This window comes from Primulina tabacum, chromosome 18 (genome assembly GCF_025594145.1).
Source record: "Primulina tabacum isolate GXHZ01 chromosome 18, ASM2559414v2, whole genome shotgun sequence".
Taxonomy (NCBI): domain Eukaryota; kingdom Viridiplantae; phylum Streptophyta; class Magnoliopsida; order Lamiales; family Gesneriaceae; genus Primulina; species Primulina tabacum.
The window spans coordinates 19,551,035-19,578,786 of NC_134567.1; the positions used below are offsets into that span (position 1 = coordinate 19,551,035).

At 36.2% G+C, this 27,752-nt stretch overlaps 2 protein-coding genes, 1 long non-coding RNA gene and 1 other non-coding gene across 4 annotated transcripts; 3 read left to right on the top strand and 1 right to left on the bottom strand.

The window, feature by feature from the left end:
• The first annotated feature begins 4,783 nt into the window (after positions 1-4,783).
• Positions 4,784-4,868, top strand: TRNAM-CAU (transfer RNA methionine (anticodon CAU)). Its single transcript is given in 2 exon segments — positions 4,784-4,821; positions 4,833-4,868. It is a non-coding gene; the product is annotated as a tRNA-Met (tRNA).
• Positions 4,869-15,684: 10,816 nt separating this feature from the next.
• Positions 15,685-20,174, top strand: LOC142533147 (uncharacterized). Its single transcript, XR_012816685.1, has 2 exons — positions 15,685-16,058; positions 19,915-20,174. It is a non-coding gene; the product is annotated as an uncharacterized LOC142533147 (long non-coding RNA).
• A 322-nt stretch (positions 20,175-20,496) lies between these two features.
• On the top strand, positions 20,497-22,069 carry LOC142532336 (uncharacterized). Its single transcript, XM_075638654.1, has 3 exons — positions 20,497-20,513; positions 20,595-21,346; positions 21,423-22,069. Exons 1-3 carry the CDS (start codon positions 20,497-20,499, stop codon positions 22,067-22,069), a joined length of 1,416 nt encoding a protein of 471 aa, XP_075494769.1.
• Positions 22,070-22,406: 337 nt separating this feature from the next.
• On the bottom strand, positions 22,407-27,482 carry LOC142532337 (uncharacterized). Its single transcript, XM_075638655.1, is given in 6 exon segments — positions 22,407-22,421; positions 22,973-23,028; positions 23,089-23,438; positions 23,799-25,369; positions 25,448-25,753; positions 25,863-27,482. Coding segments are annotated over 6 exon segments (3,663 nt in total). The 5' UTR covers positions 27,228-27,482.
• Positions 27,483-27,752: the final 270 nt, after the last annotated feature.

Here is a 27,752-nt window from a genome sequence, read left to right on the forward strand (position 1 = left end):
TCGATGACATGAGTTGTCATTTTGTGAATGAAACATTTTCAATCAAATATCTTGAAATATGAAATATCTGGTTTTATGTCATTCCAGATCTCATAAGTAGTCTTGTTATATCTTTTATTAATCATATATCTGTTTTGAGTATAACAAGCTGTATTGACTGCTTCTGCCCATGTCTTTGAGAAACATTTGAATTAAAAATCATTATTATAATCGTTTCTTTCAAAGTCATGTTCCTTCTCTCTGCAACACCGTTTTGTTGAGGAGATCGAGCGGCTGAGAACTTGTATTTGATTCCTTGATCATGTAGATATGATCCACGAGTTTTATTTGTAAATTCAGTACTTGTATCACTCCTTATCCTATCTATCACAATAAATTTTTCATTTCACAATCGTTTTAAGACTTTGATCAAATTTGAAGTGTTTTAATCTATAGACGGTAGAAAAATTACCCAAGTATATCGGGAGTAGTCATCCACTATCACTAAAGTTTACATCATTCCCTATATGCTCTTCATTGGTATTGGCCCAAATATGTCCATATGCATTAAATCCAAGCATTTGGTGGATGTGTTACTTCCTTTGTTTTTAAAGGTAGATCTCACTTGCTTGTTCAACTGACATGCAATACATGATATGACGAATTAGTACAGGAAGTTGTCGCAATATGTTGAGCACCTTTAGTTATGGACATAGTTTTTTTTTCTTTAGGTTTTTACTGGACCATCATTGATGACATATCACATGTCATCGTCCTATGCAAATAAGTGTGCATGCATGCGAATTTTTCAGTCATTAGAATCTTCTTTTGAAAACATATAAATTTTGTTGAAAGAAACCATATCAGTATATGAATATCAGAGGTTGAGAGAAACCAGCTCTGATATCACGTGTCATGTGGGTTACAATAATTTCTTTAAAATTTTCTTCTAAATCATGTCAAATATTGCGACCAGTCTTGATGGTGTTAAATATCAAAACCAGATTTTCTCAAATCTTAAGAACCGGTCGGACCATAGATTGTTCGGAAATAGTCCGATGAATCTTATGACTAATTTATACTCAAATAAGTCAATTTAAATAAGATAAATAAATACAGTAAAGAAATAATACAAGTGTTTTTTATGGATGTTGAAGACTCAAACTCCTACGTCATCTCTTCTTCCACTTATGGAAGGAAGGCTTTGGTTTTACAAAACTTGTAACAACCTGCTTCAATTTCAGGACTCATCCACTGCCTGAATTGAAAACTTCTCAAATGATCTTGGCAAGAAATGGTCGAGTAGTTTGACAAAAACCCTTGAAGATCCTTGATGATCTGAATAAATATTCTTTGGAACGAGGACTGATGAGCAAGTGAGCAAGTATCCAAGTGATATGTGATCGAAAGTCTTTTTAAGAATGCAAGCTTGATTTTCTATCTGATTTGCTCTTCTTGGCATTCTCTATTTATATTATTTTATGAATTTTTTCGTTCAACGTTCGATTGTAACTCATTAAATAGGCATTAATGCAAAGACATTGTTGTCGTCGTCCTTTCTTGCTTTATCTTATCTTTCATTTAATGAGCAGATTAACATTTACCAAATGTGATAGAAAACGACCACTAACAACATAACGTAACTAGCTATGTACGTAGACTTTGATGAAAATATTCTGATCTTCTGACATTATGTTTATTGGTAATTCAGTCTACCAATGTTTCTGAAAAAATAGATAATTCCTTGTAAGATTTGTTAAGTCAATCATTTATAGATATTCTTGGATACAATGAATAGTTGAGTAGTTTATCACAGACTAGTGTGCAAGAGGCAGTTGAGTAGTTTAGTATTACGAGGTCGGTTGAAATGATTATATTGAAGCTGTTGAGTGCATTTAATACATATCAAACGGTAGCTTGAACTGATACAATAAGTTATTGTTTTTCATCACCAAAACTAAGGGATCTAACACTTAATCTAATATTTTTTATTTGACACTGATATTCTTTTATTTAACTCCTGTAGTGAGAATAAACATATATTACATATATTAAAATAAATTTAAACAGAAACACAGAGGAAAAATAAAACAAGAAGACACTCAATATTTCAAAATCTAGGAAAAATATTGTGGTGGTGAAAAGAAGACAAAAACAAAAAAATTCTAATTTATTGGATGAAAACCAAATATTAACAAGTTATAATACTAAAAAAACTCAAAATAAGTCAATTTACAAACTAAAATTGTAATTTTCCTATATATGACAAATTTTCGAGTTCGGGATTTCATATATACTCCCCTACCTATTTAAAAAATTGTGTATAGAATAGTTGTCTAAAAACCTTTATAATTTTAAATTTTTTTAAAAAAAAAAAACAGTTTTCCAAGCATATTTTCAACTCTAAAGAAGAATTTATATAATATAGTTGTTGGAGCACATAATATTCCTAAAATAAGTTTAAATATTTTATAATTTTTTAAAATATTTTATAAATATTTTTCCAAGAGAAGCCATATATCTTAATTCTTTTATGACTTTTTTGCTTCCACGGCTGTGACGGTGCTATGTCATTAAAAAATTGGTGACACATAACCGATACAGCGTCATCATACAAGGATTTTTCCCTTTGTAGCACCAATAACCGAGTCTCAAAATTAAAAACCCTCTATTTTTTTTAAGAAAAAGATAGCCTTGAAATCTATTTCTGTTACATATTACAGAAAAACATGCAACTACCTTAAAAATATAGAATATAATTAGAAAGAATATCCTCTCACTTGGCCACTGCCAACAATGACACAAATCTAGGCCATTAGTTATCCACCCAACTAGAAAGTGGGTTGTCTATTTTACCATTATATTTTACTTGCAAGAAAATAAAGGGATATCCATTTTCGTTCCGAATTAAAAATAAAAAAAAAAAGAAAATTCATTTAATTTTTATTAAACCACAGATTTTTAATTTATTTAATTTGTACTAATTTGATTTGTTTTCAACTAAGGAATGCCTAGAAAGTAGACTTGAATGATTAACCATCTACATTATAAGAAGTTGGTGCCACATGGGGTGTTTCACCTCCCAGTTTAGCAATCTGGAAAGTTTTTGATATACTAATCTTTTTGTACAGTTTTTGGGATGGGGAAAATGACTTTAGATATATAACACATGATCCTTTCTTAGGGCCATAAATATATATATTTTTAGCATTTCAAGAACCTATCGACTGGTTAAGTTCATGATATTTGCAAAAGGATAATTTATTTTTCGTTATATTATCATTTAATAGGTGTGCACACTGCACAAGTTGTTATAACGGTTTAATTTTATCCATGTCATATATAAATAATTTTCTTGTCACGTATAGTACGTACACGAAATCCATTAAGTTGTGAATTTGAAGTTTATTATCGAATACGTCTAGACGTATATGGGTGAAAGTAGTGCTCATTAATGCCTAAGTGGAGTTAGATGGTGGGATCCTTACATTTGTTAGTTTCACCCACCATTACCACATGACCAAACACGAAGAGAAAGTGAAAAAAGAAATGTGGTGTCCCATCTCTTTCATGACCACACTTTGGTAGCAAAATAGAAAGGTGAATCTTTTGCATGGTTCATTGTGTAACTTATTCATTATCAGAAAAAAGATTTCACACCAAGAAAAGTTGCCAAGTTTGTACCAAATGATGACTGGATTAGCCCATTTCTCCTATCAGGTTTGGCGTGGAAATGACTCAGCGTTGGACATTTGTTTCACACTTACATCTCCCAAAAAGACCAAGATATATAAACATTGGCACATGTACACTTTATGCTGCCTAAAATTGGTGATGAAACAATTCAAGAAATTTTCACTTTATGCCCATCTTATTGATTTGATTGCAAGATAGGATCTAAAAATTTGGTATATCTTTCAAGGATGAGGTTCATAAATTTAGAGAAAATCTGTTTTATATGTAAAAAAAAATTTAATTGAAAGTAGAGAATTATTATGTTGTTGATCATCTGAGTTTGATTAGAGAGAAGTTGTTAGGAAGGGGCTACCACAAATGGGATTGGAAGGATATAGACATGGTGCATGTGGCAAACAAAGGAATGATCAAAAGCTAAGCCACCCATTTTGATTTAACTTGTTTTTTTTTTTCTTGAAAAGAAAGAAACAAAGAAGAAGCAATTTCACAATAATCCCATCACTGTGTAGGAGAAAAAGTGCCTTTTTGGGGGAAAGGAGAAGAGCAAAGAAAGAAGGAAACTAATTAAAGAATTTAGAGAGCAGATTAAAGTTGGTGGATTATTACTTTGCTTTATAGCTGGAATTTAAAATTTAGGACAAGTTACATGTTGTATTCCCTTTAAAAATAAATTAAATTATTGCATGACAGAGAAAATTTAAATTGTCCATGTAGATTGGGTGAGCTGGGGTGGGCAATCTACCCGAGCAGAGAAGTATATTTTCCCTGTATAGATTTTAATATGATAGGATGAGTATGACCTGGCCTGATCTGTCCGGGTGCTCTGTCCTGGATTGTCTGGGTGTTTTGGCCTGATATATTCGGGTGCTCTGTCCTGGACTGTCTGTAGATTACAAGATTGAATTGTATTATCTGCAAAATATGAATATGGAAATTTTATCTCAACCAAGTTGTGAGAATGCTTTTTGTTTACACTTACTAAACATATTATATTCTTATACTATTTTTTTTCTACTACGGAGGAATCCCTATAAAAAAAAATAATAATAAATAAGCAGTTCAAAAAATAAAAAATAGATATATAAAAAATGTAAAACATTACAACATTGGGGTGGTGGCGCAGTTGGCTAGCGCGTAGGTCTCATAGCTTCTGAGTTATCCTGAGGTCGAGAGTTCGAGCCTCTCTCACCCCAAAATTTTTTTCACATTTTCGTGGAGCATTCACCGTTTATTTTTTTACAGTAAAATCATTATCGATGGACTAAAGTGTAATTTGAAAATTTATGAAGTGATTAAATTTATATTTGAATTGTTAAAATAAAAATAAAAGTATGTGTTAAATTTAAAAAAAACAAACAAAATAACAAAAAACAAAAGTGTAATAATAGTATCATATAAGGGTAAATTTGGAAGAAAAAGTTGGTTTACTCCTAGGTAGTTACTATCATTGCTCAACATTAATAGAATAGAATAGATATATGAAGTTTAAATAATTTAGTATTGTATGACATAATTTTTTATATTTCTCCAATATCCTCTCTTTTTTTTAAAATAGATCCGAGTTATAATTATTCAGATTCTCAGCTATATATATATATATTTATGAATTTGATTTCATGAGATGTTTTTAATAAAATATATAAATTTTAAAATAAATTAGTATTGTTGACATAATTTTTTATATTTCTCTAATATCTTCTTTTTTAAAAAAAATAAGATCCGAGTTATAATTATTCAGATTCTCACTATATATATACATATATTTATAATTTTGATCTGGGCGATTATTATTTCAATTTCAACACTATTTTTTTTATAAATAATTTTTTTTGATTGTGTTTGTCTCAAAAATTTGCGGGCGTGTCAGGCACGTGATCGTGCCGAATTTGTGAAATGATCTGACTTCGTTTACCAAACGTTGTAGGTCTCGATTCGGTCGTAAGTTCTAACTCCTTCGAAATGGCTCAAAAACGCAAACAAAAATAAGGAATATGACAAAATGACAAGAGGGATCCATTAACAACATCAAATATAATTATGTTGCTATGAACTTGATCAACTGTTTTTACAAGAAAGTTGAAGGAATATGTAAAAAATTCAAATACTTGACTGCTGGAAATTGAAATAAACATGCATAGAATTGAGAGAATTCTGCAGAGCTTTGCTGTAGATTTTTGTGTTGATTTTGTCGGGGGCCTTTTCTGATTTCCTTCCCTCACTTTTGTCACATTCTGCACAGCAGTTTTCCCTTCCCCCATCACTCCACGTTCTTCCACATCGGGCAATGGCAGCAACTGATACTACGTTTCTTCATTGGGTCAACTGCAATTTCACTTGGGCTTCTTATATTGGGCTGTGGTTTGGGCTTCATGGATTTTGCTTAATTAAATTGCTCCCAGCCAAGTTGGGTCCTTGTTTAGTTGATTTGGGCCAAACAATTGCCCCCCGTAGCCAATTTGGCTATATATGTAATAATTCTAATGTATTAGCTCATTTATAAGTTGGGCCCAAATGCTAACACGACATATATGATGAGGAGGCAGAGGAGGAGAAAAAAGAAAAGATAGCAGTGTGGTTTTCCTCCTAAACTTCTTCCTTGCCTTCCTCTCCCAAGATCCTCCAATTCTTCACTGCTTTTCAGAACATATCCTCCTTCGCCTTGAGACAACTTATAACTGCTCACGAAGATCACATATCCCATACCACCGCCGATTATGTCGTTATTGTGATGACATCCAAGTTTCTGAAAATTGCAATCGTCAACCTCCTTCGCATCAAGCCACACCTTCTCAAGGTAGGTATATTTTGTCATTTTTCTCAATCCTCCATCACAAAAACATTGTAGAATATGTCACATTTTCATGCTGCACTCGATGTGTTTGTGAATATGTCTGAATGAGTTTTTGATGAGCAACACTCACTGCATGATATCTTAAATAATCTACCTTCAATGTTTTCAGCTTCTCAGGATTCAAGCCTCATTTGTTCGGAGACGTTGATTCAAGTGAGAGATTTCAAAGCAGAGAAAAGGTTATCCTAACAACTCTCCAATAGAAGAATACAAACTTTGACTCCAAGGAAGAGCTGGTAAAGAAATTGGAGGCCGAACTCGCTCAGCATAAAACCAACATGATGGCCCTTCTGCATGACAATGAAGCCTTGAAAGTTTTCTCCGATAAGCTCAAGGCCAATATCCAGCACTTGGGTGATGATCTGGTGCAACAAAGCATGCTTACCAGCAGTGGGAAGACCCCTTGAAAGCAGCATAACATACTCATGCAGAGTGTCTGTCCAAGTGGGAGGAATTGCGCCATCTTGACCTTTCTTGAATGCTCACGCACCACCATTAACATTTTATTTTAGTATTTTGTTTGATGTTCGGACCAGACCACTCTGTGGTAGATCTTTTGATTTGTTGTATTTCTTTGCCATGATTTGGCGTAATGTTGGATTTTGGATGTTGGATAATACCTGGAAATCGAACTTTGTTGATGGAATTATGTTATATCTGTTGCTTGGGTTTGTCCACAGGTGTTTGCACATATTTGTATTTCTGGGATGTCACGTTTACAAGGGAAACTCTGCCCGAATTTCTGTAAAATAAATTAAAAAAAACGGCTAAATTGCCTGTTTTCTTCAATATTATCACAATATGCGATCACCATTGCTCACTATCACCCATACTTTCCAAACAACATCAAAGTATCGGAATACGTAATAAACGTGCTCTACACGTCATCAATTCGACTACCAAGACAACACATAATTCCTCTCAAAAACCATATCAGCTGCAAAGGATTCCATGAGCAATGATTTTATTTATTCACAATGCTTCATCCGTATTTACAAACAAATTCAGCAAGGAATGACTTAAAAGCCTATTCCTCGCATATTTACAGAAACTTTCTACGAGTCAATATCTCAAAATTAGCCAAAGTGGCTATCCAGCCTACTTTGTACAATACTTCTCATCTATTCCATCTTTATAAAACCTCTATCTCCGGCTGTCGATCTTTCATCTGAGCCGGAGCTAAAATTAAATCCTCCATTTGTAACTCTTCTTCCTTGCTACATCCATATTCCTCCTCAAATATAGCTCCAGCCCCATCGATATCCCACAACTCCTGAGGTTGCACTTTGTTCACAAGCTGCTGCAAAGTGGCTTTCCTCTCGGAAGTTGCAGCCACTTCCATCTCTTCCTTAGTGAATTTAATCATCGACCTCCTCGATAATAGGTCGAACCATGGGTCTAGGAGAGACCATGGCAGTAGGTTTGAGAACCTTCTCAACTATTTCTTTAACCTTTTGAGTATCCATGTACACTGCTCCTGGTTGTCCATGCATCTTGTAGTTACAAAATTTGATTGGACCAAATGCTCCATCATAATATCTAGCTTCCACGGCATTGGAATTCGATTGATACGGCTGTGAATCAGCCTGTATCACTTCCACTTCATCCTCTTTCCACATTAACAGTAACTGGTGCATAGATGATGGTACACAATGATTGGAGTGAATCCAATCCCTTCCTAACAAAGCGTGGAAACTTGCACTGGAATTTACCACGAAAAAGGGTGACAACGAAGATCGGGACCCTACAGTGATGTTTGCTGGCAATACTCCCAAAGTTTTTGTAGACTCCCCAGTAAAAGCCGCCACAGAAACTTCGGTGGGAATCAAATCCTCCACCTTCTTCCCCAATTTCTGAAGAATTCTGTACAGCAAAATATTCACAGCAGACCCATTATCTATTAACACTCTAGACAAAGACTTTCCATTCACATGCACTACAATATAGAGTGGCTTGAGATGCTGAGTCATTTCATTTGTGGGTCGCTTCATCAATACTCTTTTCTCTTCATCGACAAAAACACCGACGCTTTCATTCAAAATATCAGTCTGAACAGGTTGTGTACCATTTTGATTTCCAGCGAACACCTCGGATTCATACATCCTTTTGCGTTTGAATTCCTCTGGCAACATTAACGAGCCAGTGGCACACTCAAATGAAACCAAAATCTTCCCCACTTTGAAAGTAGCCCTCTTGACTAGTTCACTGTCTTCCTCCGATAATAGATCATCATCTTCCTCCTCATTATCTTCAGTAGCCTTCCTCCAAATTTTTTCTTCTCTTTAAATGACTCCTCTACCCTAGACCTACGTTCAGCAGCTTTTTCTCTCAACAAACGTCGTTTTTGGGTTCTAGAAAGAGGCTTTGGGAATTTTGGATGTTCTACTCGCCTCCGTACACCATCAGGGATTACTCTGGGAGGAAACAACAAAGCGGGAATTCCTCTCATATTTTTTATCGGTGCTCAGAAGAGATGGCCTCTGTATTATCTTATGAAATGACTGCTGGCCACTTCTTCTCTCGTTATTCATCGATCAAGAATATGGGCTCCTTCTGAGGTACTGGTTCTCCGGCCTTTTGGCCATGGATTCCCTGTCATACCTCATATTCCCTCCAGTATAATGCAGATCCTCCCCACTGTAATAGCGATCTTTCCCATTAAAAGTTTCTATTTTCTTCTCCCTAACCTCAAACATCATTTTTCGAGGCACCCAACACTTCTTTATAGTAATTCCTGGCCTAATGGACATGTCCCTGTTTCCACTCCTTCTCCTCTCATTGATCAAGAAGCGCAAATCAGTACTGCTCATGTTCACATTGGCTATCGGGGGAAAATGATCTTCATCCACTATCATTGCTTCCTTTTTCTCGGGGAATTTCAGGATACCCTTGTTGATTCTTTCTTGCAAGACATTCGTGAAAGCCCAACAAGCATTAGTATTATGGTTGAAGGAGTTGTGGTACTTACAGTAATCCCTTCCTTTCAATTCCTCCCTAGTGGGCAGCTTGTGGTCTGAGGGGAATGTTATAAACTTCTCCTTCACCAAGTGATCAAAAATTTCCTCTGTCTTTGATGCATCAAAAGTATAGGGTGTTTGCACTGGAGGAATGTTTTTCTTGGAAAGTTCTTCACTTTTGCGTTTCAAGAAAGGGACAATCCGTGATCCGGAGTTTGCTACTTCTGCCAATGCAACTTCCTCCACTTTCTGAAAATAAGAGGCCACTGTAGACTTTCTTTTATGACTCTCCTCTCGTAACAATTCCTCATACTTTGATACCTTGGCAGCAAGTTCATAAAAATCACGGAATTCCATCCCTTGGAACTTCCTTCTAAGTTCAAAATCGAGTCCTCGCTGTGCCATCTTCACGTATTCTGATTCAGGGAGGAAAACTCGGAATCTGCTCCTCACCTTCTTAAACTTACAAATGAAATCATCGACAGATTCCACCGGGTTTTGGACCACCCTTGACAGTTCCGCTATACTAATCTCAGGTACTGTCCGGAAGAATTGTGTATGGAATTGACGTTCCATATCGTGTCAAGTCATAATAGAATTTCGAGGTAATGTTGCATACCATGTGAAAGCAGTACTGGTCAGGGAATTGGGGAACAAACGTAACTTGTAATTAGAAAAGTTCTCCAAATTTGCCAATTCCCCACACTGAATTGTATACCTGGCCACATGTTCCAAGCTGGATTGGCCGTCTTCCCCGGAGTATAACGTGAAGTATGGAATGCGGTATCCTCTTGGGTAAGGGTTTTCATGATCCACAATATCAGGATACGGTTTATGGAATTCTGGTCGGTTTATTGGCATCACTCCTGGGCTATACAACTCTTGAATCACATCACGTACCATCTCAAAATCCAACGCTGGAGTTTGTCTCAAATGGTGAGGAGGATAGATTGCCCCCCGAGTGTTATTCCCCAAACATGGCGCTGAATATCCACGCATTCCCCCATCAACATACATCCCTGGATGTAAGTTAGGAGACGTCACAGAGAACACGTTACCAGCCATTTGTTTACTGTTGCTGCCGTTTTGGAATTTCAACCCCAACTCCTCATCCCTTTTGTGCGGAGGAGTGTATCTCCCTTCCCTGGCAGATTCAGGAATTCGTGCTTCCCCCAAGCGGCGACTTTCACCTGCCTGAGAAACTCCTGAACCTTGGCCTTGATCTTTCAGCAGCTTGACGTCATTCTCTTGAAGTTTATCAGTCTCTGGTATAACCACTTCGCCTTTTGCAGACTTTCTCCATTCCTTCATTTCTGCCACAAATTCCATCATGACAGTAGCGAAAGTTTGAGTCATTTCCTTGAGATCGCTACGGATATTTTTCTCCATGGCCAACATGAAGTTCGGCGAAGACCCATCACCACCAAAAACAGCAATTCCTTCCTTAATAGTCTCTTCCTCGAACTGGTGTACTAGTCTTTCAACAGTTCTTCCATCTGCATCAGTTTCTTCTTCCTGTGAGCGATGAACTTTCCCCTGTGATGGAGGAATTCCCTCATTCTTCTCAGTACGCTTTGGAGGCATTTGGTCCCACTAGGCGTGCCAATTTGTTTGTCTCAAAAATTCGCGGGCGTGCCAGGCACGTGATCGTGCCGAATTTGTGAAATGATCTGACTTCGTTTACCAAACGTTGTAGGTCTCGATTCGGTCGTAAGTTCTAACTCCTTCGAAATGGCTCAAAAACACAAACAAAAATGAGGAATATGACAAAATGACAAGAAGGATCCATTAACAACATCAAATATAATTATGTTGCTATGAACTTGATCAACGTTTTTACAAGAAAGTTGAAGGAATATGTAAAAAATTCAAATACTTGACTGCTGAAAATTGAAATAAACATGCATAGAATTGAGAGAATTCTGCAGAGCTTTGCTGTAGATTTTTGTGTTGATTTTGTCGGGGGCCTTTTCTGATTTCCTTCCCTCACTTTTGTCACATTCTGCACAGCAGTTTTCCCTTCCCCCATCACTCCACGTTCTTCCACATCGGGCAATGGCAGCAACTGATACTACGTTTCTTCATTGGGCCAACTGCAATTTCACTTGGGACCTTCTTATATTGGGCTGTGGTTTGGGCTTCATGGATTTTGCTTAATTAAATTGCTCCCAGCCAAGTTGGGTCCTTGTTTAGTTGATTTGGGCCAAACAGATTGAATCAGTTTGACGGAAAGTGAGAAACCCGAAAACTTGGTTCAATTCAAAGACAAGTCAAGTCAAATCCTTCACATATGTTGTACATTAATAAAAAAAAATTTAATCTATTTTAGTATGTTAATGTGCAATAAGTGTTTTTAGTGAGTAGAACGATCGAACAATGTCGTTTGAGCTACTATATGATTTAAAAAATTTGAGTTATCATAAGTTTTCCACGCCACACAAAAATGGTATGCATATCTATACGCATGTATATTACATACAAATCAGGTCTAAAATTATTTCAAAACTGACAATCATATTACAATTTTCTGAGATACTTGATGCCTTTCCGAAGGTTGGTCTGATGACATGATCAATTGGAGAACTTCTCTATTGTTACACCAAAAATTTGTTGTCATGTATGTCAAATTTCAACTTATATTTTCTATCTAAATTTGAATTGAAATTGTTCGATTATTATTTTTAGGCATTATAGAGGAAGTTATAAAAACTAAGACAGTCAGACATTCTTTGTCGTAGTTCTTTTTTTAGTAAATTTATTCTAAATAATAATATAATTTTTTTTATTGTACGTATTAAATTGAGATTATTTCATACATGGGAAAAAAACTTTTTTGGTCAATTGACATTTAAAATTTTAGGTTTATGTCCACTTTATTTTTCAAATTTTGGTTTTGGTTTAATAACTTTGATTTAATTTTTTGCTTCCAATCATATTTCTCAGAAAACTGATATTAAGCTGACGTGAAATCAGAAATTATTGATTTGTCTGATTCACATCAACAACTTGCCAAAAATCCAAAAACTAGAAAATAGTGTACAAAAATCAAACTTTGAACGTTAGACAAAAAAAAATTCATATACATACATATATATATATATATATATATATATATTTCTTGATTATTTTTGTTAATTATATTATGATTACTAAATGTCCTGATAAAATATTAATTAGTAATATTTATAAAATGCTTGAATAAATAAATAAAGTTTCTAGAATTAATTTATTTAAAAAATAATAAATAAAATTAAAATGTTATATTAATTATTAAATTTTTACTATTTTCAATTTCGAAAACAACTAAAAAATCCATTAATATTATAAAAAATAATTAAAATTTATTAATAACATAAATATGCATTTACTGTGATAATTAAAATAATAATACACATTTAAATATTAAATAACGGTTAGTAATAGATATAATATTACGATTAAAAATAATATAATAATATTTAAAATATGATTATTATTAATTAAATTAGTTTTAATATTATTCAAATTACAAATTATATTTAAATATTATTAAATTTATAATTATTTTAAATTTTAAAATACAAAAAATTTAAATCAATCAAACATCATCAGTTCCGTTCCCAATTGATTATATCACGCGTGGACAAAAGATTAAAAATCAATAATTATCTTATAAGCATACCAAACGATGCCTACTCTTATTCATTTAGTTTGATTTGAAAATTACTGAATATTGAAAAAATTGATGAGCGAGCAGCGCTGAAAATGGTCCCCGAAACACGTGACCCCCACTCCCTGCCCAGCTCTCGTGTTCCGAGCCCCTCCATTGCCCACATGTACGGGTCTCCGTGTTTCCTCCCCCATGGAAGGGCCCCCGCCATGCATTTATTATATGCACACACATCCCTCCGATCCACCTCTCCGCTCAACAATTTCAGGACACTAAATATATATACATCCCACATTCTATAGCCTCTAACGTGCAGAAATGGAGAAATATATTCTGGAAAAAAGAAAGAAATACATGCACGGCATGCGGCGGCGTAGATCGGTTGTGAGCTTTCCGGCCAAGTTACCGGACGACGTTTGCTGCGAGGCGTTCCGAGACTGCGTATGCGCGGTGAAGTATTCGGCCGATCCATTCTCGGAGATGAGGGAATCCATAGTTGAGATGATAGAGAATGTGGGGATAGAGGACTGGAAGCAGATGGAGGAGTTGGTTTACTGCTATATTGCTCTTAATTCTGCAGAGGTTCACCATCTTATAGGAGATGCTTTCCTTAGTTTATGCTGCTGTATGTACCCACAATATTCACATTTTGCATGACAATTACAAAAGTACCTTTAAATCCAATTAAATCTCTTTTATTTTTCTTATTCTCTGTTTAATTGTGTGAAAAATTCCAATTTTGTTAAATTATATTTATATAATTGCGATTTTAATCATCAAATTTGAGTTTTAGTATCATGTCTTTCAATAACAATTTCTGTCATTTCTCATAAGGAATATTGGTGTAGAACTGCATATTCCAGCAACATATCGGAGAAATTACTAAAATTACAAACAAATAAAAAAGTAGGTTTTTGTGAGACGGTATCACGAATCTTTATATGTGAGACGGATAAACCCTACCGATATTCACAATAAAAAGTAGTACTCTGAGTATAAAAAGTAATACTTTTCATGGATGACCCAAATAAGATATTCGTCTCATAAAATACGACCTGTGAGATCGTTTCACAAAAATTTTTGCCCAAATAAAAATATATAACAGATTAAGATTGAAGTTTAACATAAAATTCGAAACCACGATGTTGTATCATGTATATTAAGACAACCCAACAACAACCACAAGATATAAATGCACTTACCCTACTTGGTCCAATCCCGAAATGGAAGCTCAACCATTGGCATACCGAATTCATAAGCGAAAAATTAAGAAATGATATGCAAACGCCTCTATGTCAGAAGGGAAGATTACTAAGCCCTTGGATAGCCATCCCCGTTGGCGAGCTCACATTCTTAGACAATAAAATGCTAGCTTCCTTTGAGTTGACCCATCGATATCGAATATGAGTCATTGCATGTTTTAAATGACTTTGAAAGTGTTTGATAGATCTTTGAAGCATTTTTTGGCTTTTAGCTGACCGAAAGTGTGTTTTGAGTGTTTCTGAAATATCTTTTTTTCCTTCTTCAATGAGATATTTTGTTTCGTTTCTGTTTTTTTTTTTCAACATTTGTATCTTTAAAAAATTTATTATATTCTACAATTGCTCTTAATTTTTATATATATTTTTTAAAAATGTTAAATTTTATTTATATACGTGTTTTTAAGAGTTTCGAATAAAATTCATAAAATTCCAATCATATTTTATTACAAACATTAACTTTTTAAAAATATATAATTCATTTTTATTTAACTTATATTTCCATATTTTTTTTTACATATTTTGTGAATTTATACAAATTCTTTCATTTTCATTTTTAAATTTTTTATTAATCTTATATAAATTTTCAGACATTCATGTTATAAAAAATTTATTTTTGATCAAAATATTCAAAATGTAATAATAATTATATAAATACATTGTGGATGGTATGATTACCAACATATAAATAACTAAAAAAGACAATGTTATATAGGTTAAGGATATTGTTGTCATTTTACATAAATTAAGTTTGAAATCAATTTTTCTCCAAACCCTCAAATTTTAGTTTAAATTAGCTTTAAACTTTTATTTCCAAACACTTCCTACTTTTGCTTCTGTAAGGCCCTGTAATTAATTATCCGATAATTTGGTATAATTATAATAATTATTGAGTTGTAAATTAAAATAATTATTTATGCCAAATAAATTCAAGAAGTGTGTTAAAAATATGTATTTTAGAATATCTGAGAATTTAACGATATAAAATGCATATAGAATTTAAATAACACACAAGAGCAAAATAATTACAGACCGGGATTAATGGGCTTGAGTTACTATTTTAGTAACCAAATACACAATATATATAAATATACATATACCTACACACAACTTACCTTTAAAGTGAGAGAAGGAAAAAGCAAAGAAAGAAGAAACCCAATTCCCGCAACCCTTGGAGCAGCTGCAGGAAAGTCGCGATATCTCCTCCGTCCGGCGTCGAAATCTCGATCGGTTTGAGGGGTTGTCTTCCTTACATCAGTACCTTCATTTTGAGCCATAAAACACGAATGTTGTCTTCGTAATGATATAAGAATTGTTAAATTTCAGTAAGAATTGAGCAAGTTATGGTGGTTTTTCTGAAACTGCTCAGTAGGAGAATTCTGTCCGAAAATATGTTGAGTGGCAGTGTGTTCTTGATAATTCTAGGATTAATCTACTGAGAATTGGGAGATGGTTTCTTCTAAAAAAAGTTAGATATTCAAGTTATCTTTCATTTTCAATTGGCGGATATTGATTTGAGTTAATATTGAGCGATATACGAATTTTATGCTTTTTTTGTCAAATTGGACATTGGTATGAAATGTAGTTTTCATGATTGGCTTATTGTTGCTTTGTTTAGGCCGAGGGTCTTGAAGTGAAGTTGTTATTGGATTGTCAAGTTGGTATAGGTATGTTACAGCTCAGTAACATACGACGGTAAAACATAAATTATGTTTAATTGTCATTCTGTGTTACATTGATCGTGTTTATGACTTGTTGACTGTGGTAATTTGTTAAATGCCTTCGTTGTGATATATGTTTATTATTGTGACATATTATTGGCATTTAGCATAGGGCATACTGTTATGACATTCATGTTAGCCCTATCGTTCTTGTTAGCCGTTTTTGATATCCGTTGTTATCTGACACTGTTGTTCATCTCGGGATCATAGTGTGGCTGATAGGCCTATACACATGTGTAACGTCTCACACAATTTTAAAAATGCGGAAATAATTTTTTTTTTAAATAAAAGCTCGCATTTTCCATATAACATTTAAAATAATCGTATTTATTTGATTATAAAAATAGCGCAGTTTAAATTAACCAAACTCATCCAAAATCATACGTAAGCATAAGCGAGTAAAAATCTTAAAATTATCAACGTATGAAAATATTCATCTCCTCTCAATCTCATAATTCGTAATGCGGAAAACATGTGGTCCTCGGGTTGTGTCTCCGCACCAGGTCTGTCTATTCAGAGTTCGGCACCTCCAGTCTCCTCAACATTTAGCTCACCTGCATCACACACGCCTAGTGAGTCTAAAGACTCAACACGCCTGTACCAGGAATAACAAGTACATATACATAGCACACAGCAGTGAAAAATATCATACTCAACATATCTTTCATGAACTTAAAAGCATGTCATCTCATGTCATCATATTTGTAAACATGTCGTGTAAAATCATATCGTATCAAATCATGTCATCTCATATCATCATATACGTGTCAAAACATGTCATCTCATGTTATCATATAAGTAAACGTGTCGTGTAAAATCATATCGTATTAAAGCATGTCATCATATACGTATACATTTTCTTTTTAATTGAATTCAGTTCATTAGCTGTGACTTTCGTATCATCATGTCATCATGTCAGTCGATGGATCCATCTACGTGTAACCACGATACCGGGCGGCGGGGACATCAGCGACACTCTCACCCGTCAACTGATCCCTGGCCTATCATATCATCATATCATGTCAATGGAAATACGATCGTCGGGCTCCCTCTGGGGCCTTCTCCCGTAAACGGGCTCCCTCTAGGGCCTTTTCCCTCACGATATCTCCAATCATATCATCATGTCATCGTATTAGTCACAACTAAATCACTTCCTTCAAAACGTGTCATCATATTCATCACTTGATAAAATCATGCATATACGTAATTTTTCCTTTAAACCAAGCATGCACCGTATTTATCATAATTTCATAAATATCATAAACGTGATGCATGAACATTTAAAAATATCATAATTTGTGCTCAGGGCGCTGCCAAGACCAAAATCTCACCCCGGGTGCAAAATGACCATTTTGCCCCTAGACATAAAATTTCACGTTTTTGATATTTTCTTAATTTCATTGACTCTAACATGTCCCAAATAATTATTTAAGCCTACATGAATTTTCTCATATTTTTATTTGGCTTAAATCTTTGAATTTTAAATTAATCATTAAATATAACATATTAATACATTTTAATCCCGAATTAAACCAAACCTTAGCATAAAATTCCCAAATAAAAAAATTAGACTTCTAATAATTATTTGAGCTTAAATATAATTTTCCACAATTTTATTAAGCTTATATCTAGACGTTTAAATTAATTCTTTAATTACCCTTTCGTGCGGCGATTAAATCCCGAATAATTCCAAACTCATTATTTTGATCCGAATCTTACCAAACTCCTAAAAATGTCCCAAAACATATTTATAATCATTCTTAGACATAAACTTGAGCCCATTTCATAACTTAACCAATTCATTTTAAAACTTGGACCGGTTTTAACCCGAATCGACTCGAAACTTAACCGAATTTTCCCAAACTTTTTACCATATCTTACAAACACTTAAAATTCATAAAACAATGTAACCAAGCCTCTAAACCCACGGCTGAAAATTCCAGAAAGCCACCTAAAGTTCGGTCCCTTCCTTATTTGCACTCTAGCACACTCATCTTCCCAAAAATTCACGCACTAGCCAAACCCAGCGTACCAGCCATGAACCAGCCTAACATGGACCTAGACCAGACCCTAAGGAACCTATTATGACCGAGCCACCAACCCCATGCAGTCTAAAACACAGCACCGAAAGAATTCCTCAAAACCACTCCACCCGAGCTTCCCTCCTCTAGTGCTCACGGCCGTTGGTTCAGGTGGTTCCAGCGGTGGCTTGGCCTTCCTGGGCTGTGATTCAGACCCACCAGAGTCTGGTCCAAGCCTTGGTTCAACCATCACACCACCAGCTCTCCTCCTATCCTACCCACAGCCCCTAACCGAGAGCAACCAAGAAAACATCCCCTCGATCTCACCTTGCTGCGTCCAGCAACAAACCCGAACCCCATGCCATCATCTTGACTCCACTAACAGCCCCTAGACGTTCAAGACAGCAGCCCTTGCACTCAAAATTTCAGAAAACGTGAACAAAAATCGTATGATTCATGAATACACATAGAAACCGAAAATCTCACACACACATGGTTGAATCGAAAAATCTTACGCATGATACTAACATTTCAGACATATATCACGTGAATGATGCAGCAAGGATGGTATAGTACGTGCCTTATGATGTATCAACGCAAGAGGAATGAAGAGAGGAGCACCGGAGGAATTATATATATATTTTTTTTAAGAATAAAGGAAACAGAAGCAACCACTTGCAATTTAATAGAAGAAATGCTGCTGAACCACCTAAATAATGAGGGAGTGAGGGGTTGTCGGATGGTGGGATGGGTAAATGGTGTAGGGTAGGTTAGGTTTAGTTTAATTGTAGTTTAGGTTAATTAAAATGTGTACTAATGAGTCTCAATTAAAATAAAAAGGGTTTTAAGCCCAATAAGCTTAAAAATAAGCTCATTAAATTTAAACACACTTCCGAAAAATATTTCGTTTTGGAAAGATTTTGAAAATATTAGCCGAACCCTCAAAAAGTCCCCCGATTCGATAAAATTTACGTACCGTTAAAAATAAAAATCCTGCGGTTAAAAATACCCAATAAATCTCAAATTTTGAAAAATACCTTTAAAAAATCTTAGATTAATTAATAAAAATGAATCATGTTATTAAAATAATTTTCCTGAAAATTCTCCGGTCTCCGATCCTCGTTCGAGCGCGAAATGCAACTTAAAAATCTTTAATGCATGAACCTTTAAAATTTCATGAAATAAAATTCTATTATGCAATAATTATGCATAAAAATAATTAAACCCATAATTTATGAAATAAACCTGCATTTAATGCTTTAAAACAAATTAATAAATTACCAAAGAAATTTAATAAATTGCATGCATGTGGTTTACATGACCCTTCAAATTTTCGGGACATTACAACATGAGACCGTAGATGTGATTGAACAATCCCGTGGTTAGTGCAGCCTTTTGAGGTGAGCGCTGGGGTTGTGTCATCTAGTTCGTTCTGTTGTGCCATCCTGTTATATCATATCAGCTGTATGGAGGCCGAGTCAGGGGTGTTATTCAGCACAGCTTGGCATACCTCGCATACTTGGCAGGGTGGTTTAGCTGCATGACGATATAGCTCCCCTGTGTTGTTACTCGAGCATTATTCCTGTTGTTATCGTACCGTTTGTTGGCTCCTGTTATCTCGATTATTCGTTGAGCCTTTCATGCATTGCATATTACGTTTTATTATATGATTATGCATGATTTATGTTTATTGTTGTTATTGTTGAATTTTTCATACAAGAATCCTAACCTCAGTTGTTTACTAGAGGGGCTGTTGTGGTTGCTATTGGGCACCATGGTAGATCTCTCGAGTCGTTTTGTAGCATCAGGTCGTGGTTCCGTCAATGGAGCTTGGGATTGAGGTTGGATTGCTTGATTCTGTTCAGTGGAGTCTCCCAGTTAGTCTATATGTATGTCTTGAGTTTGTTTCAGTCTTGTATTGTACTTTATTTGCCGGGGAGATGCCCCGTGTATCTGTAGTGATATTTGGTTGTTCTTGTGATGTTCTAAGTCGACTCTGTGATATTTATGATCTGGTGAGTATTTGTTAAGTTTTAATTTCTACGTAGTCCTGGCCAGTCCTGCCATAGGGTATTTAACTTCGGTTTTTAATTTAATGACTCTAGTTGGAGTTTATTTTGATATAAACTGTTGCTTGAGTTTTCGGGATGTCCTACTTATGGGAAGGTCATGCCGAAATTTTTCTTTGCCCTGAGGTCCGTTTTAAAGTATTTTAAACATTTTTCCGCTGTAGCTTTAAGTCAAACAATTATTGTTTGATCATTAATTGTCATTAGAGTAAATGGGCCTCACATCTTGATATCAGAGCGTAAACTAGGATACGCTCGAACTAGAGTTTAGGACACTTGAGTCTTGGCACTAAAATGGTTGTTGCGCCTGTGTATGCTACTTGACAACATGCTTATGTGATTATATGATTTGTTTACTTCCATTCTAATTGTTTTGGTTTTTTATCGTATAGAATAGAGGGAGGTGGAGAAATTCCTGTTGATGAGATTTCTCTAGCTCGAGGTCGAGGTCGTGGACGTGGTAGACCTCGTGTCCATGTTGTTGATGATACTTTTTTTGAGCAAGCTGCTGATCATCTAGACCAGCTTAGGATGGATGAGTTAGTTGCGCGTTTCCATTCTATGCATCCACCTCGATTCAGTGGTTCTGAGGGAGCTGAGAAAGCAGAACTGTGGATTTCTGAGATTGAGGAATTGTTTGATTTGATCGAGTATCCTTCAGAGCGTCGATTGAGATTAGCTGTGCATCAATTGAAAGATCGTGCCAAAATGTGGTGGTCTACTACATTGATGACTTTAGATGCTCAGAGGATTGTTCCATCGTGGGATATATTCAAGCTGAATTTTAAGGAAAGTTATTGTCCTCCTTCATTTTACAGTTCTAAGGCTTCGGAGTTTCATAACTTGAAGCAGGGCGATATGTCAGTTGCGGAGTATGAGGATATTTTTTATGCTATGTTGAGATATGCTCCTCATGTTGCTGCGAGTCAGGTTGCTGTCATCGAAAGTTTCATTGAAGGATTGAACGATCATCTGCACCATTTTGTTTCTACCGGTAAGCCACTGAATTATCTTGAAGCAGTGGAAATAGCAAAAAGGGCTGAAGCTAGTCTTAAGAGGAGTGGCAATCGAGCTCCTACCCAACATCATCATTCGGGAACGCAACAGTTCAATCAATCTGGTTCCGCATCTCTTCGTCCACGTGGTAAGCAATTTAAGAAGCCTGGTTCTAGTTCTTCGAGTTCGGGGAGTTCAGGGAACCGTGGTGGATATCGCTATAGTGGACCTTATTGTGATCACTGTGGAGGCAAGCATTCCAGTAATCAGTGTGTTGGAGTTCAAGGGGTTTGCAAATGTTTGTGGTCGGCCGGGTCATTTTGCCAGAGTCTGTCCTAGTAAGACGGGGAAAGCAGCCCAGACAGGTAGTGGAGTTCAAAGTAATAGATTCCCAGCAGTATCTCAGTCTCTCCACCAGCCTAGTCGCCCTTCAAATCAGTCCAGAGGGCAAGGTGGTCAGCAAAATCAATCACCTGTTCGTGTATTTGCCTTGACTGAGGATGAGGCTCAGGCAGCTCCAGGTACTGTCATTACTGGTAACTGTACTCTGTGTGGTTTTATAGCACGAGTGTTATTTGATACTGGAGCATCTCATTCCTTTGTGTCTCATGCATTCGTCGTTTCGCATGATCTTCGCACCACTACTATGAATTCCAATCTATCTGTTGCTACTCCGATGAGCAAAATGATTATCACTGATAATGTGGTGTTCAATGCGGTTTTGTTTCACGATGAAAATGTTCTATATCTGAATCTTATAGTCCTACCTATGCATGACTTTGATTGCATCGTTGGTATGGATGTTTTGACTGCAAATCATGCCAGTGTTGACTGTTATCGAGGGATAGTTCGTTTCAGGCCTAGCTTTTGATACGAATCCTCGTACGAATGAAAGGCAAGCACGAATATAGAAATCGCACCCTCAATTCAATAACAAACAAGGAACGATTATGTTGTCCCGATCTTTTGAAACAAGTAACGATTTTGTGATATTCACCTCTAAGCGATTATAACTTAGAAACAAATATCAATGATAAAACAATTGAATTTCAAACGAACCTTCAAAGAACTTGTTTTGACAATCCGTGCGAAGAACAATCGACAAACGCCACAAAGATGAAAATCTTTGATAAGTTTGATTTGGTTTTCTTCTTGTGAAGAACAAAGCTAAAAGCTTTGAAAATTGAGAGAACTCAATGTATTTGATATCAATCTTTAATAATCTCGTTTTTTATCATTACAATGCATTATATAATTAATAAAACCCATAACAAGTAGTGTAGAAAGCATTAAAGAAGATAACTAGCAACTTTGACACGGAAGTTGACAATAGACCGTGGGTGCGCTGCATACTGGACCGCGGGTGCGGTGCCGCTTCGGCGAAGTTCGGATGCAAAGGACCGCAGGTGCGGTCCTTTTAGGAGCGCGGGTGTGCTCGCCTTCCGCGGGTGCGCTCGCATTCGGACCGCGGGTGCGGTATAGCTTCGGCAATATTCTCTTAAATTTGATTATTATGGACCGCGGGTGCAGCCCCTGAACTGGTGCGGGTGCGCTCCACCTTCGGCAATTGCACTTGAATAACATTCCAAAAACCTCCAATATTATTCCCATGATTCCCAACCTCCTCTAATTTAGACATCCAACTTATAGGACTTCCTTGATAGCTCATCATGAGTCCTTGAAGTGCATCTTTAAACTTCTTACTTCGTCCCCTCGTTATAGGTCCTTCGGGCAACTCCAACGACTCCCATGCTTTCTTTGGTGCTTGAACAACCACGTTTGCATCATTCTCCCCTTCTTGAAAAGGATTTGTCCTCAAATCTTGATCATCTCCTACATCAAACAACGAAAGATCACTAACATTAAAAGTAGAACTGACATTATACTCACCTGCTAGGTCTAATTTGTAGGCATTGTCGTTGATCTTTTCAAGCACTTGAAATGGTCCATCACCCCTAGGTAAGAGTTTTGAACGTCGCTTTTCTGGAAATCTTTCCTTCCTTAAGTGCAACCACACCCAATCTCCCTTTTCAAAAACCATCTTTTTCCTTCCCTTGTTGGCTTGCTTCGTGTATTGTAAATTCTTCTTCTCGATGTTATCCTTGACCTTCTCATGCAAACTTCTAACGAATTCAGCTTTCTTCTTTCCATCCATGTTCAACCTTTCACTCACAGGTAAAGACATCAAATCCAACGGAGTCAAAGGATTAAAACCATATACAATTTCAAATGGCCAATAATTTGTAGTAGAATGCACGCAACGATTATAAGCAAACTCAACAAAGGGTAAACAATCCTCCCAATTCTTTAAGTTCTTCTTGAGTATAGCACGCAAAAGTGTTCCTAGAGTTCTATTAACAACTTCAGTTTGTCCATCCGTTTGAGGATGACATGTAGTAGAAAACAACAATTTTGTGCCAAGTTTAGTCCATAACGTTTTCCAAAAATAACTCAAGAATTTAACATCACGGTCCGAAACAATAGTCCTAGGCATGCCATGCAACCTAACGACTTCTCTAAAGAATAGATCCGCAATGTGAGATGCATCATCAGTTTTGTGACAAGCAATAAAATGTGCCATCTTAGAAAATCTATCAACAACAACAAATATAGAATCTCTCCCCTTCTTTGTCCTAGGCAACCCCAAAACAAAGTCCATAGAAATATCAACCCAAGGTTCACTAGGGACGGGAAGTGGTGTATACAATCCATGTGGTTGTGTTCTAGACTTAGCTTGTCTACAAGTAATGCACTTATCACAAATACGCTCAACGTCACGTTTCATATGTGGCCAATAAAAATGCTCATGCAAACAACTCAAAGTTTTAGCCACACCAAAGTGCCCCATCAAACCACCACCATGTGCCTCCCTCACAAGTAACTCACGAATTGATGACTTAGGAATGCATAATCTATCTTCTCTAAATAAAAACTCATTATGCAAATAAAATTTGTCATGTGGACCATGCATACATGTTTCAAATATCTCCTTAAAATCCTCATCCAACAAATACAACGCTTTCATATGTTCAAATCCCAAGATTTTCGACTCCAAGGTAGAGATTAATACGTACCTCCGTGATAGTGCATCAGCCACTACATTATCCTTACCTTGTTTGTATTTGATTATGTAGGGAAATGTACCTATGAATGCCACCCACTTAGCATGCCGCTTGTTCAACTTCTGCTGCCCCTTAAGGTGCTTAAGAGACTCATGATCCGTGTGAATCACAAACTCTTTAGGCCTCAAGTAGTGTTGCCACACCTCCAAAGTCCTCACAAGCGCGTACAACTCCTTGTCATACGTTGGATAGTTCAGCGCTGCTCCATTGAGTTTCTCACTAAAATACGCCACTGGTCGTCCTCCTTGCATCAAAACACCACCAATACCTACACCTGAAGCATCACATTCAATTTCAAAAGTATTAGAAAAATCAGGCAAAACAAGTAAAGGCGCATTAATTAACTTTTGTTTAATAATATTAAAAGACTTCTCTTGCTCTTCGCCCCAATGGAATGGAACGTTCTTCTTAATCATTGCCGTCATCGGTGCCGCCAGTGTGCTAAAATCTTTTACAAACCTCCTATAGAAGCTTGCAAGACCATGAAAGCTTCGAACTTGACCAACAGAAGCAGGCGTTGGCCAATCTCGAATAGCACTTACCTTGTCCTCATCCACTTGTATCCCCTGCGAACTTACCACAAAACCAAGGAAGACAAGTTTGTTTGTACAAAAATCTCATTTCTTTAAATTAGCATATAAATTTTCAGCCCTTAGTGTGATTAGCACAAGTCTCAAGTGATTAACATGCTCATCCAAGTCTTTGCTATATACTAGGATATCATCAAAGTAAACAACAACAAATTTTCCTGTGTATGCACGCAAGACATGGTTCATTAACCTCATAAAAGTGCTAGGAGCGTTAGTTAAGCCAAAAGGCATGACCATCCACTCATATAACCCGTACTTGGTTTTAAAATCCGTTTTCCACTCATCACCTTCTCTCATCCTAATTTGATGATATCCACTTTTCAAATCAATCTTGCTAAAAATACAAGCACCATGCAACTCATCTAACATATCATCTAGTCTAGGTATGGGATGCCTATACTTAATGGTTATGTTATTGATTGCCCTACAATCTACACACATACGCCATGAGCCATCTTTCTTAGGAACTAATAAAACAGGTACAGCACAAGGAGACATGGACTCACGCACGAAACCCCTATCTAATAATTCACTTACCTGCCGTTGAAGCTCCTTGGTCTCCTCCGGATTGCTTCTATACGCTGGACGATTTGGTAATGCACTTCCGGGCACAAAATCAATTTGGTGCTCAATCCCCCTCAATGGTGGTATTCCTTGAGGTAGCTCCTCCGGAAATATATCATCAAACTCCTGCAAAAGGGAAACAACAATGCTCGGAAGATTTCCGGCTATATCACTTGTGTTAAAGAGAATCTCTTTGTAAAGAATCAACACAAGTGTATCATGTGTGTGCAGCAATTGTTTCATGTCACTCTTTTGGACCATATATATTTTTTTTTTGGTCTCTTTCCTCTCATTTTTTTTTCCTCATTTTTCTTTTGTATGGCTATCTCAATTTTTTTATCACTTTTGTTTTTAGCCATTTCATTTTTCTTTTCAAAGGTCATCTCACTTTTAATTCACTCTTTCTTTTGGCCTCATCTCTCTTATTTTTTTTCAATTGGTCCTCCAACACTTGTTTTGGGGACAAAGGAAGTAAAACAATGGGTTCTTTCTTGAGTACAAAAGAATATTTATTTCTAAACCCATCATGTGTCACTTGCCTATCATATTGCCATGGTCTTCCTAACAAAATATGACAAGCATGCATTGGTACTACATCACACAATACCTCATCAACATACTTCCCAATCGAAAATGCAACCAAAACTTGTTTGTTCACCTTCACTTCAGCACAGTCGTTCAACCACTGAAGCCTATATGGTTGAGGATGTTTCAAAGTATGCAAGCTCAATTTTTCAACCATCTCAAGACTAGCAACATTGGTACAACTCCCTCCATCTATAATAACGTTGCAAACTTTGCCACTGACAAAACATCTAGTATGGAACAAGTTTTCTCGCTGATTCGTCTCCTCTTCTTTGACTTGGGCACTCATGATACGCCTAGTCACTAATGCCTCACCCACAACTGCTTCATATCCCTCATCAGGATCCTCTAATGCAGGCATCTCATCTTCATCCTCTCCATCATCTCCCTCACTATGAGATTCATACTCCCCATAATTATTCAACACCATCACCCTTTTATTGGGACATTGGCTAGCAATATGTCCAATTCCTTGACACCTAAAACATTTAATATCTCTAGAATGATTAATAGGAGTTTCAGGTTTACCTTGCATTCCCTGCTTAGGCGCCTCCTGTTTAATGTCAACTTTGGGCTTGACCACTACCTTGCTTTCTTCACGTTTAACAGCGTTGGAACGCCAAGGTGTTGATGTATTCCCAGTTTGTGTGGTACGACCAACTCCTCTCCTTTTGAGTTGTTGCTCCACTTTTATCGCCATTTGCACCATTTCATCTAGATCCAAGTAATGTCTAAGCTCCACTTGGTCTTGAATTTCCCTGTTCAAACCACACAGAAAACGAGCCATAGTAGCCTCACTATCCTCATCTATGTTTGCTCTAATCATGACTACTTCCAATTCTTTATAGTAGTCCTCAACACTTTTCACACCTTGTCTCAAAGTTTGTAACTTCTTAAACATTTCTCTATAGTAGTGATTTGGTACAAACCTCTTCCTCATTACGCTTTTCATCTCCGCCCAAGTTTCTATAGGCCTCTCATTGCATCTTCTCTTAGTGGTCACTAATTGATCCCACCAAATAAGTGCATAATCAACAAATTCAACCACGGCCAACCTAACCTTCTTTTGTTCGGAATAATGGTGACAATCAAACACAAATTCAACTCGTTTTTCCCATTCTAAATAAGCCTCTGGATCCGACTTACCATGGAACGACGGAATTTTCATCTTAATGCTACCTATGTTATTATCTTCCTTATTCCCATCATCGTACCTACCACGTAAGGCTTCTCTTCTTCCCCTACCAAATCCTCTACCTCTTCCGCTTCTACCCCAATTCTCGTTTTGGCTCTCCTCTTCTCCTTCCAAATCATAATCATTCTCTTCTTCATCCACTCTACCCAAACCTTTAGGCTTAGATTTATTTTCACTCGTACTAACTTCAAGCCTATCCAACCTCTCATATAAAGGATCCAACTCGGCCCTCAACATTCTACTAAAATGCCCAAATAACGCCTCCATTTGAACCTTAGATAACCCTTGGTTCGAACTCTCTCCTACTTCCCTCTCCATTTTAATTTCAGATTTTGTACCTGCAATAAAATGTTAGTAGAAATAAAAGATTTTCCTCACCCAAATTCTCACGATCACTCCAAAGAAATAACACTCGCACTCAAATGTTTTTCACTAGAATTTGATAGTTCTCTCAAAGGTGTGCTCAATCTTTATATATATATTATTTATTTTTTTTTT

Bases quoted from the DNA above. Each gene is read 5' to 3' on its own strand.
- LOC142532336 (XM_075638654.1), top strand. The intron at 21,347-21,422 runs GTAAGCAATTTA...ATATCGCTATAG, and splicing joins CGCATCTCTTCGTCCACGTG to TGGACCTTATTGTGATCACT.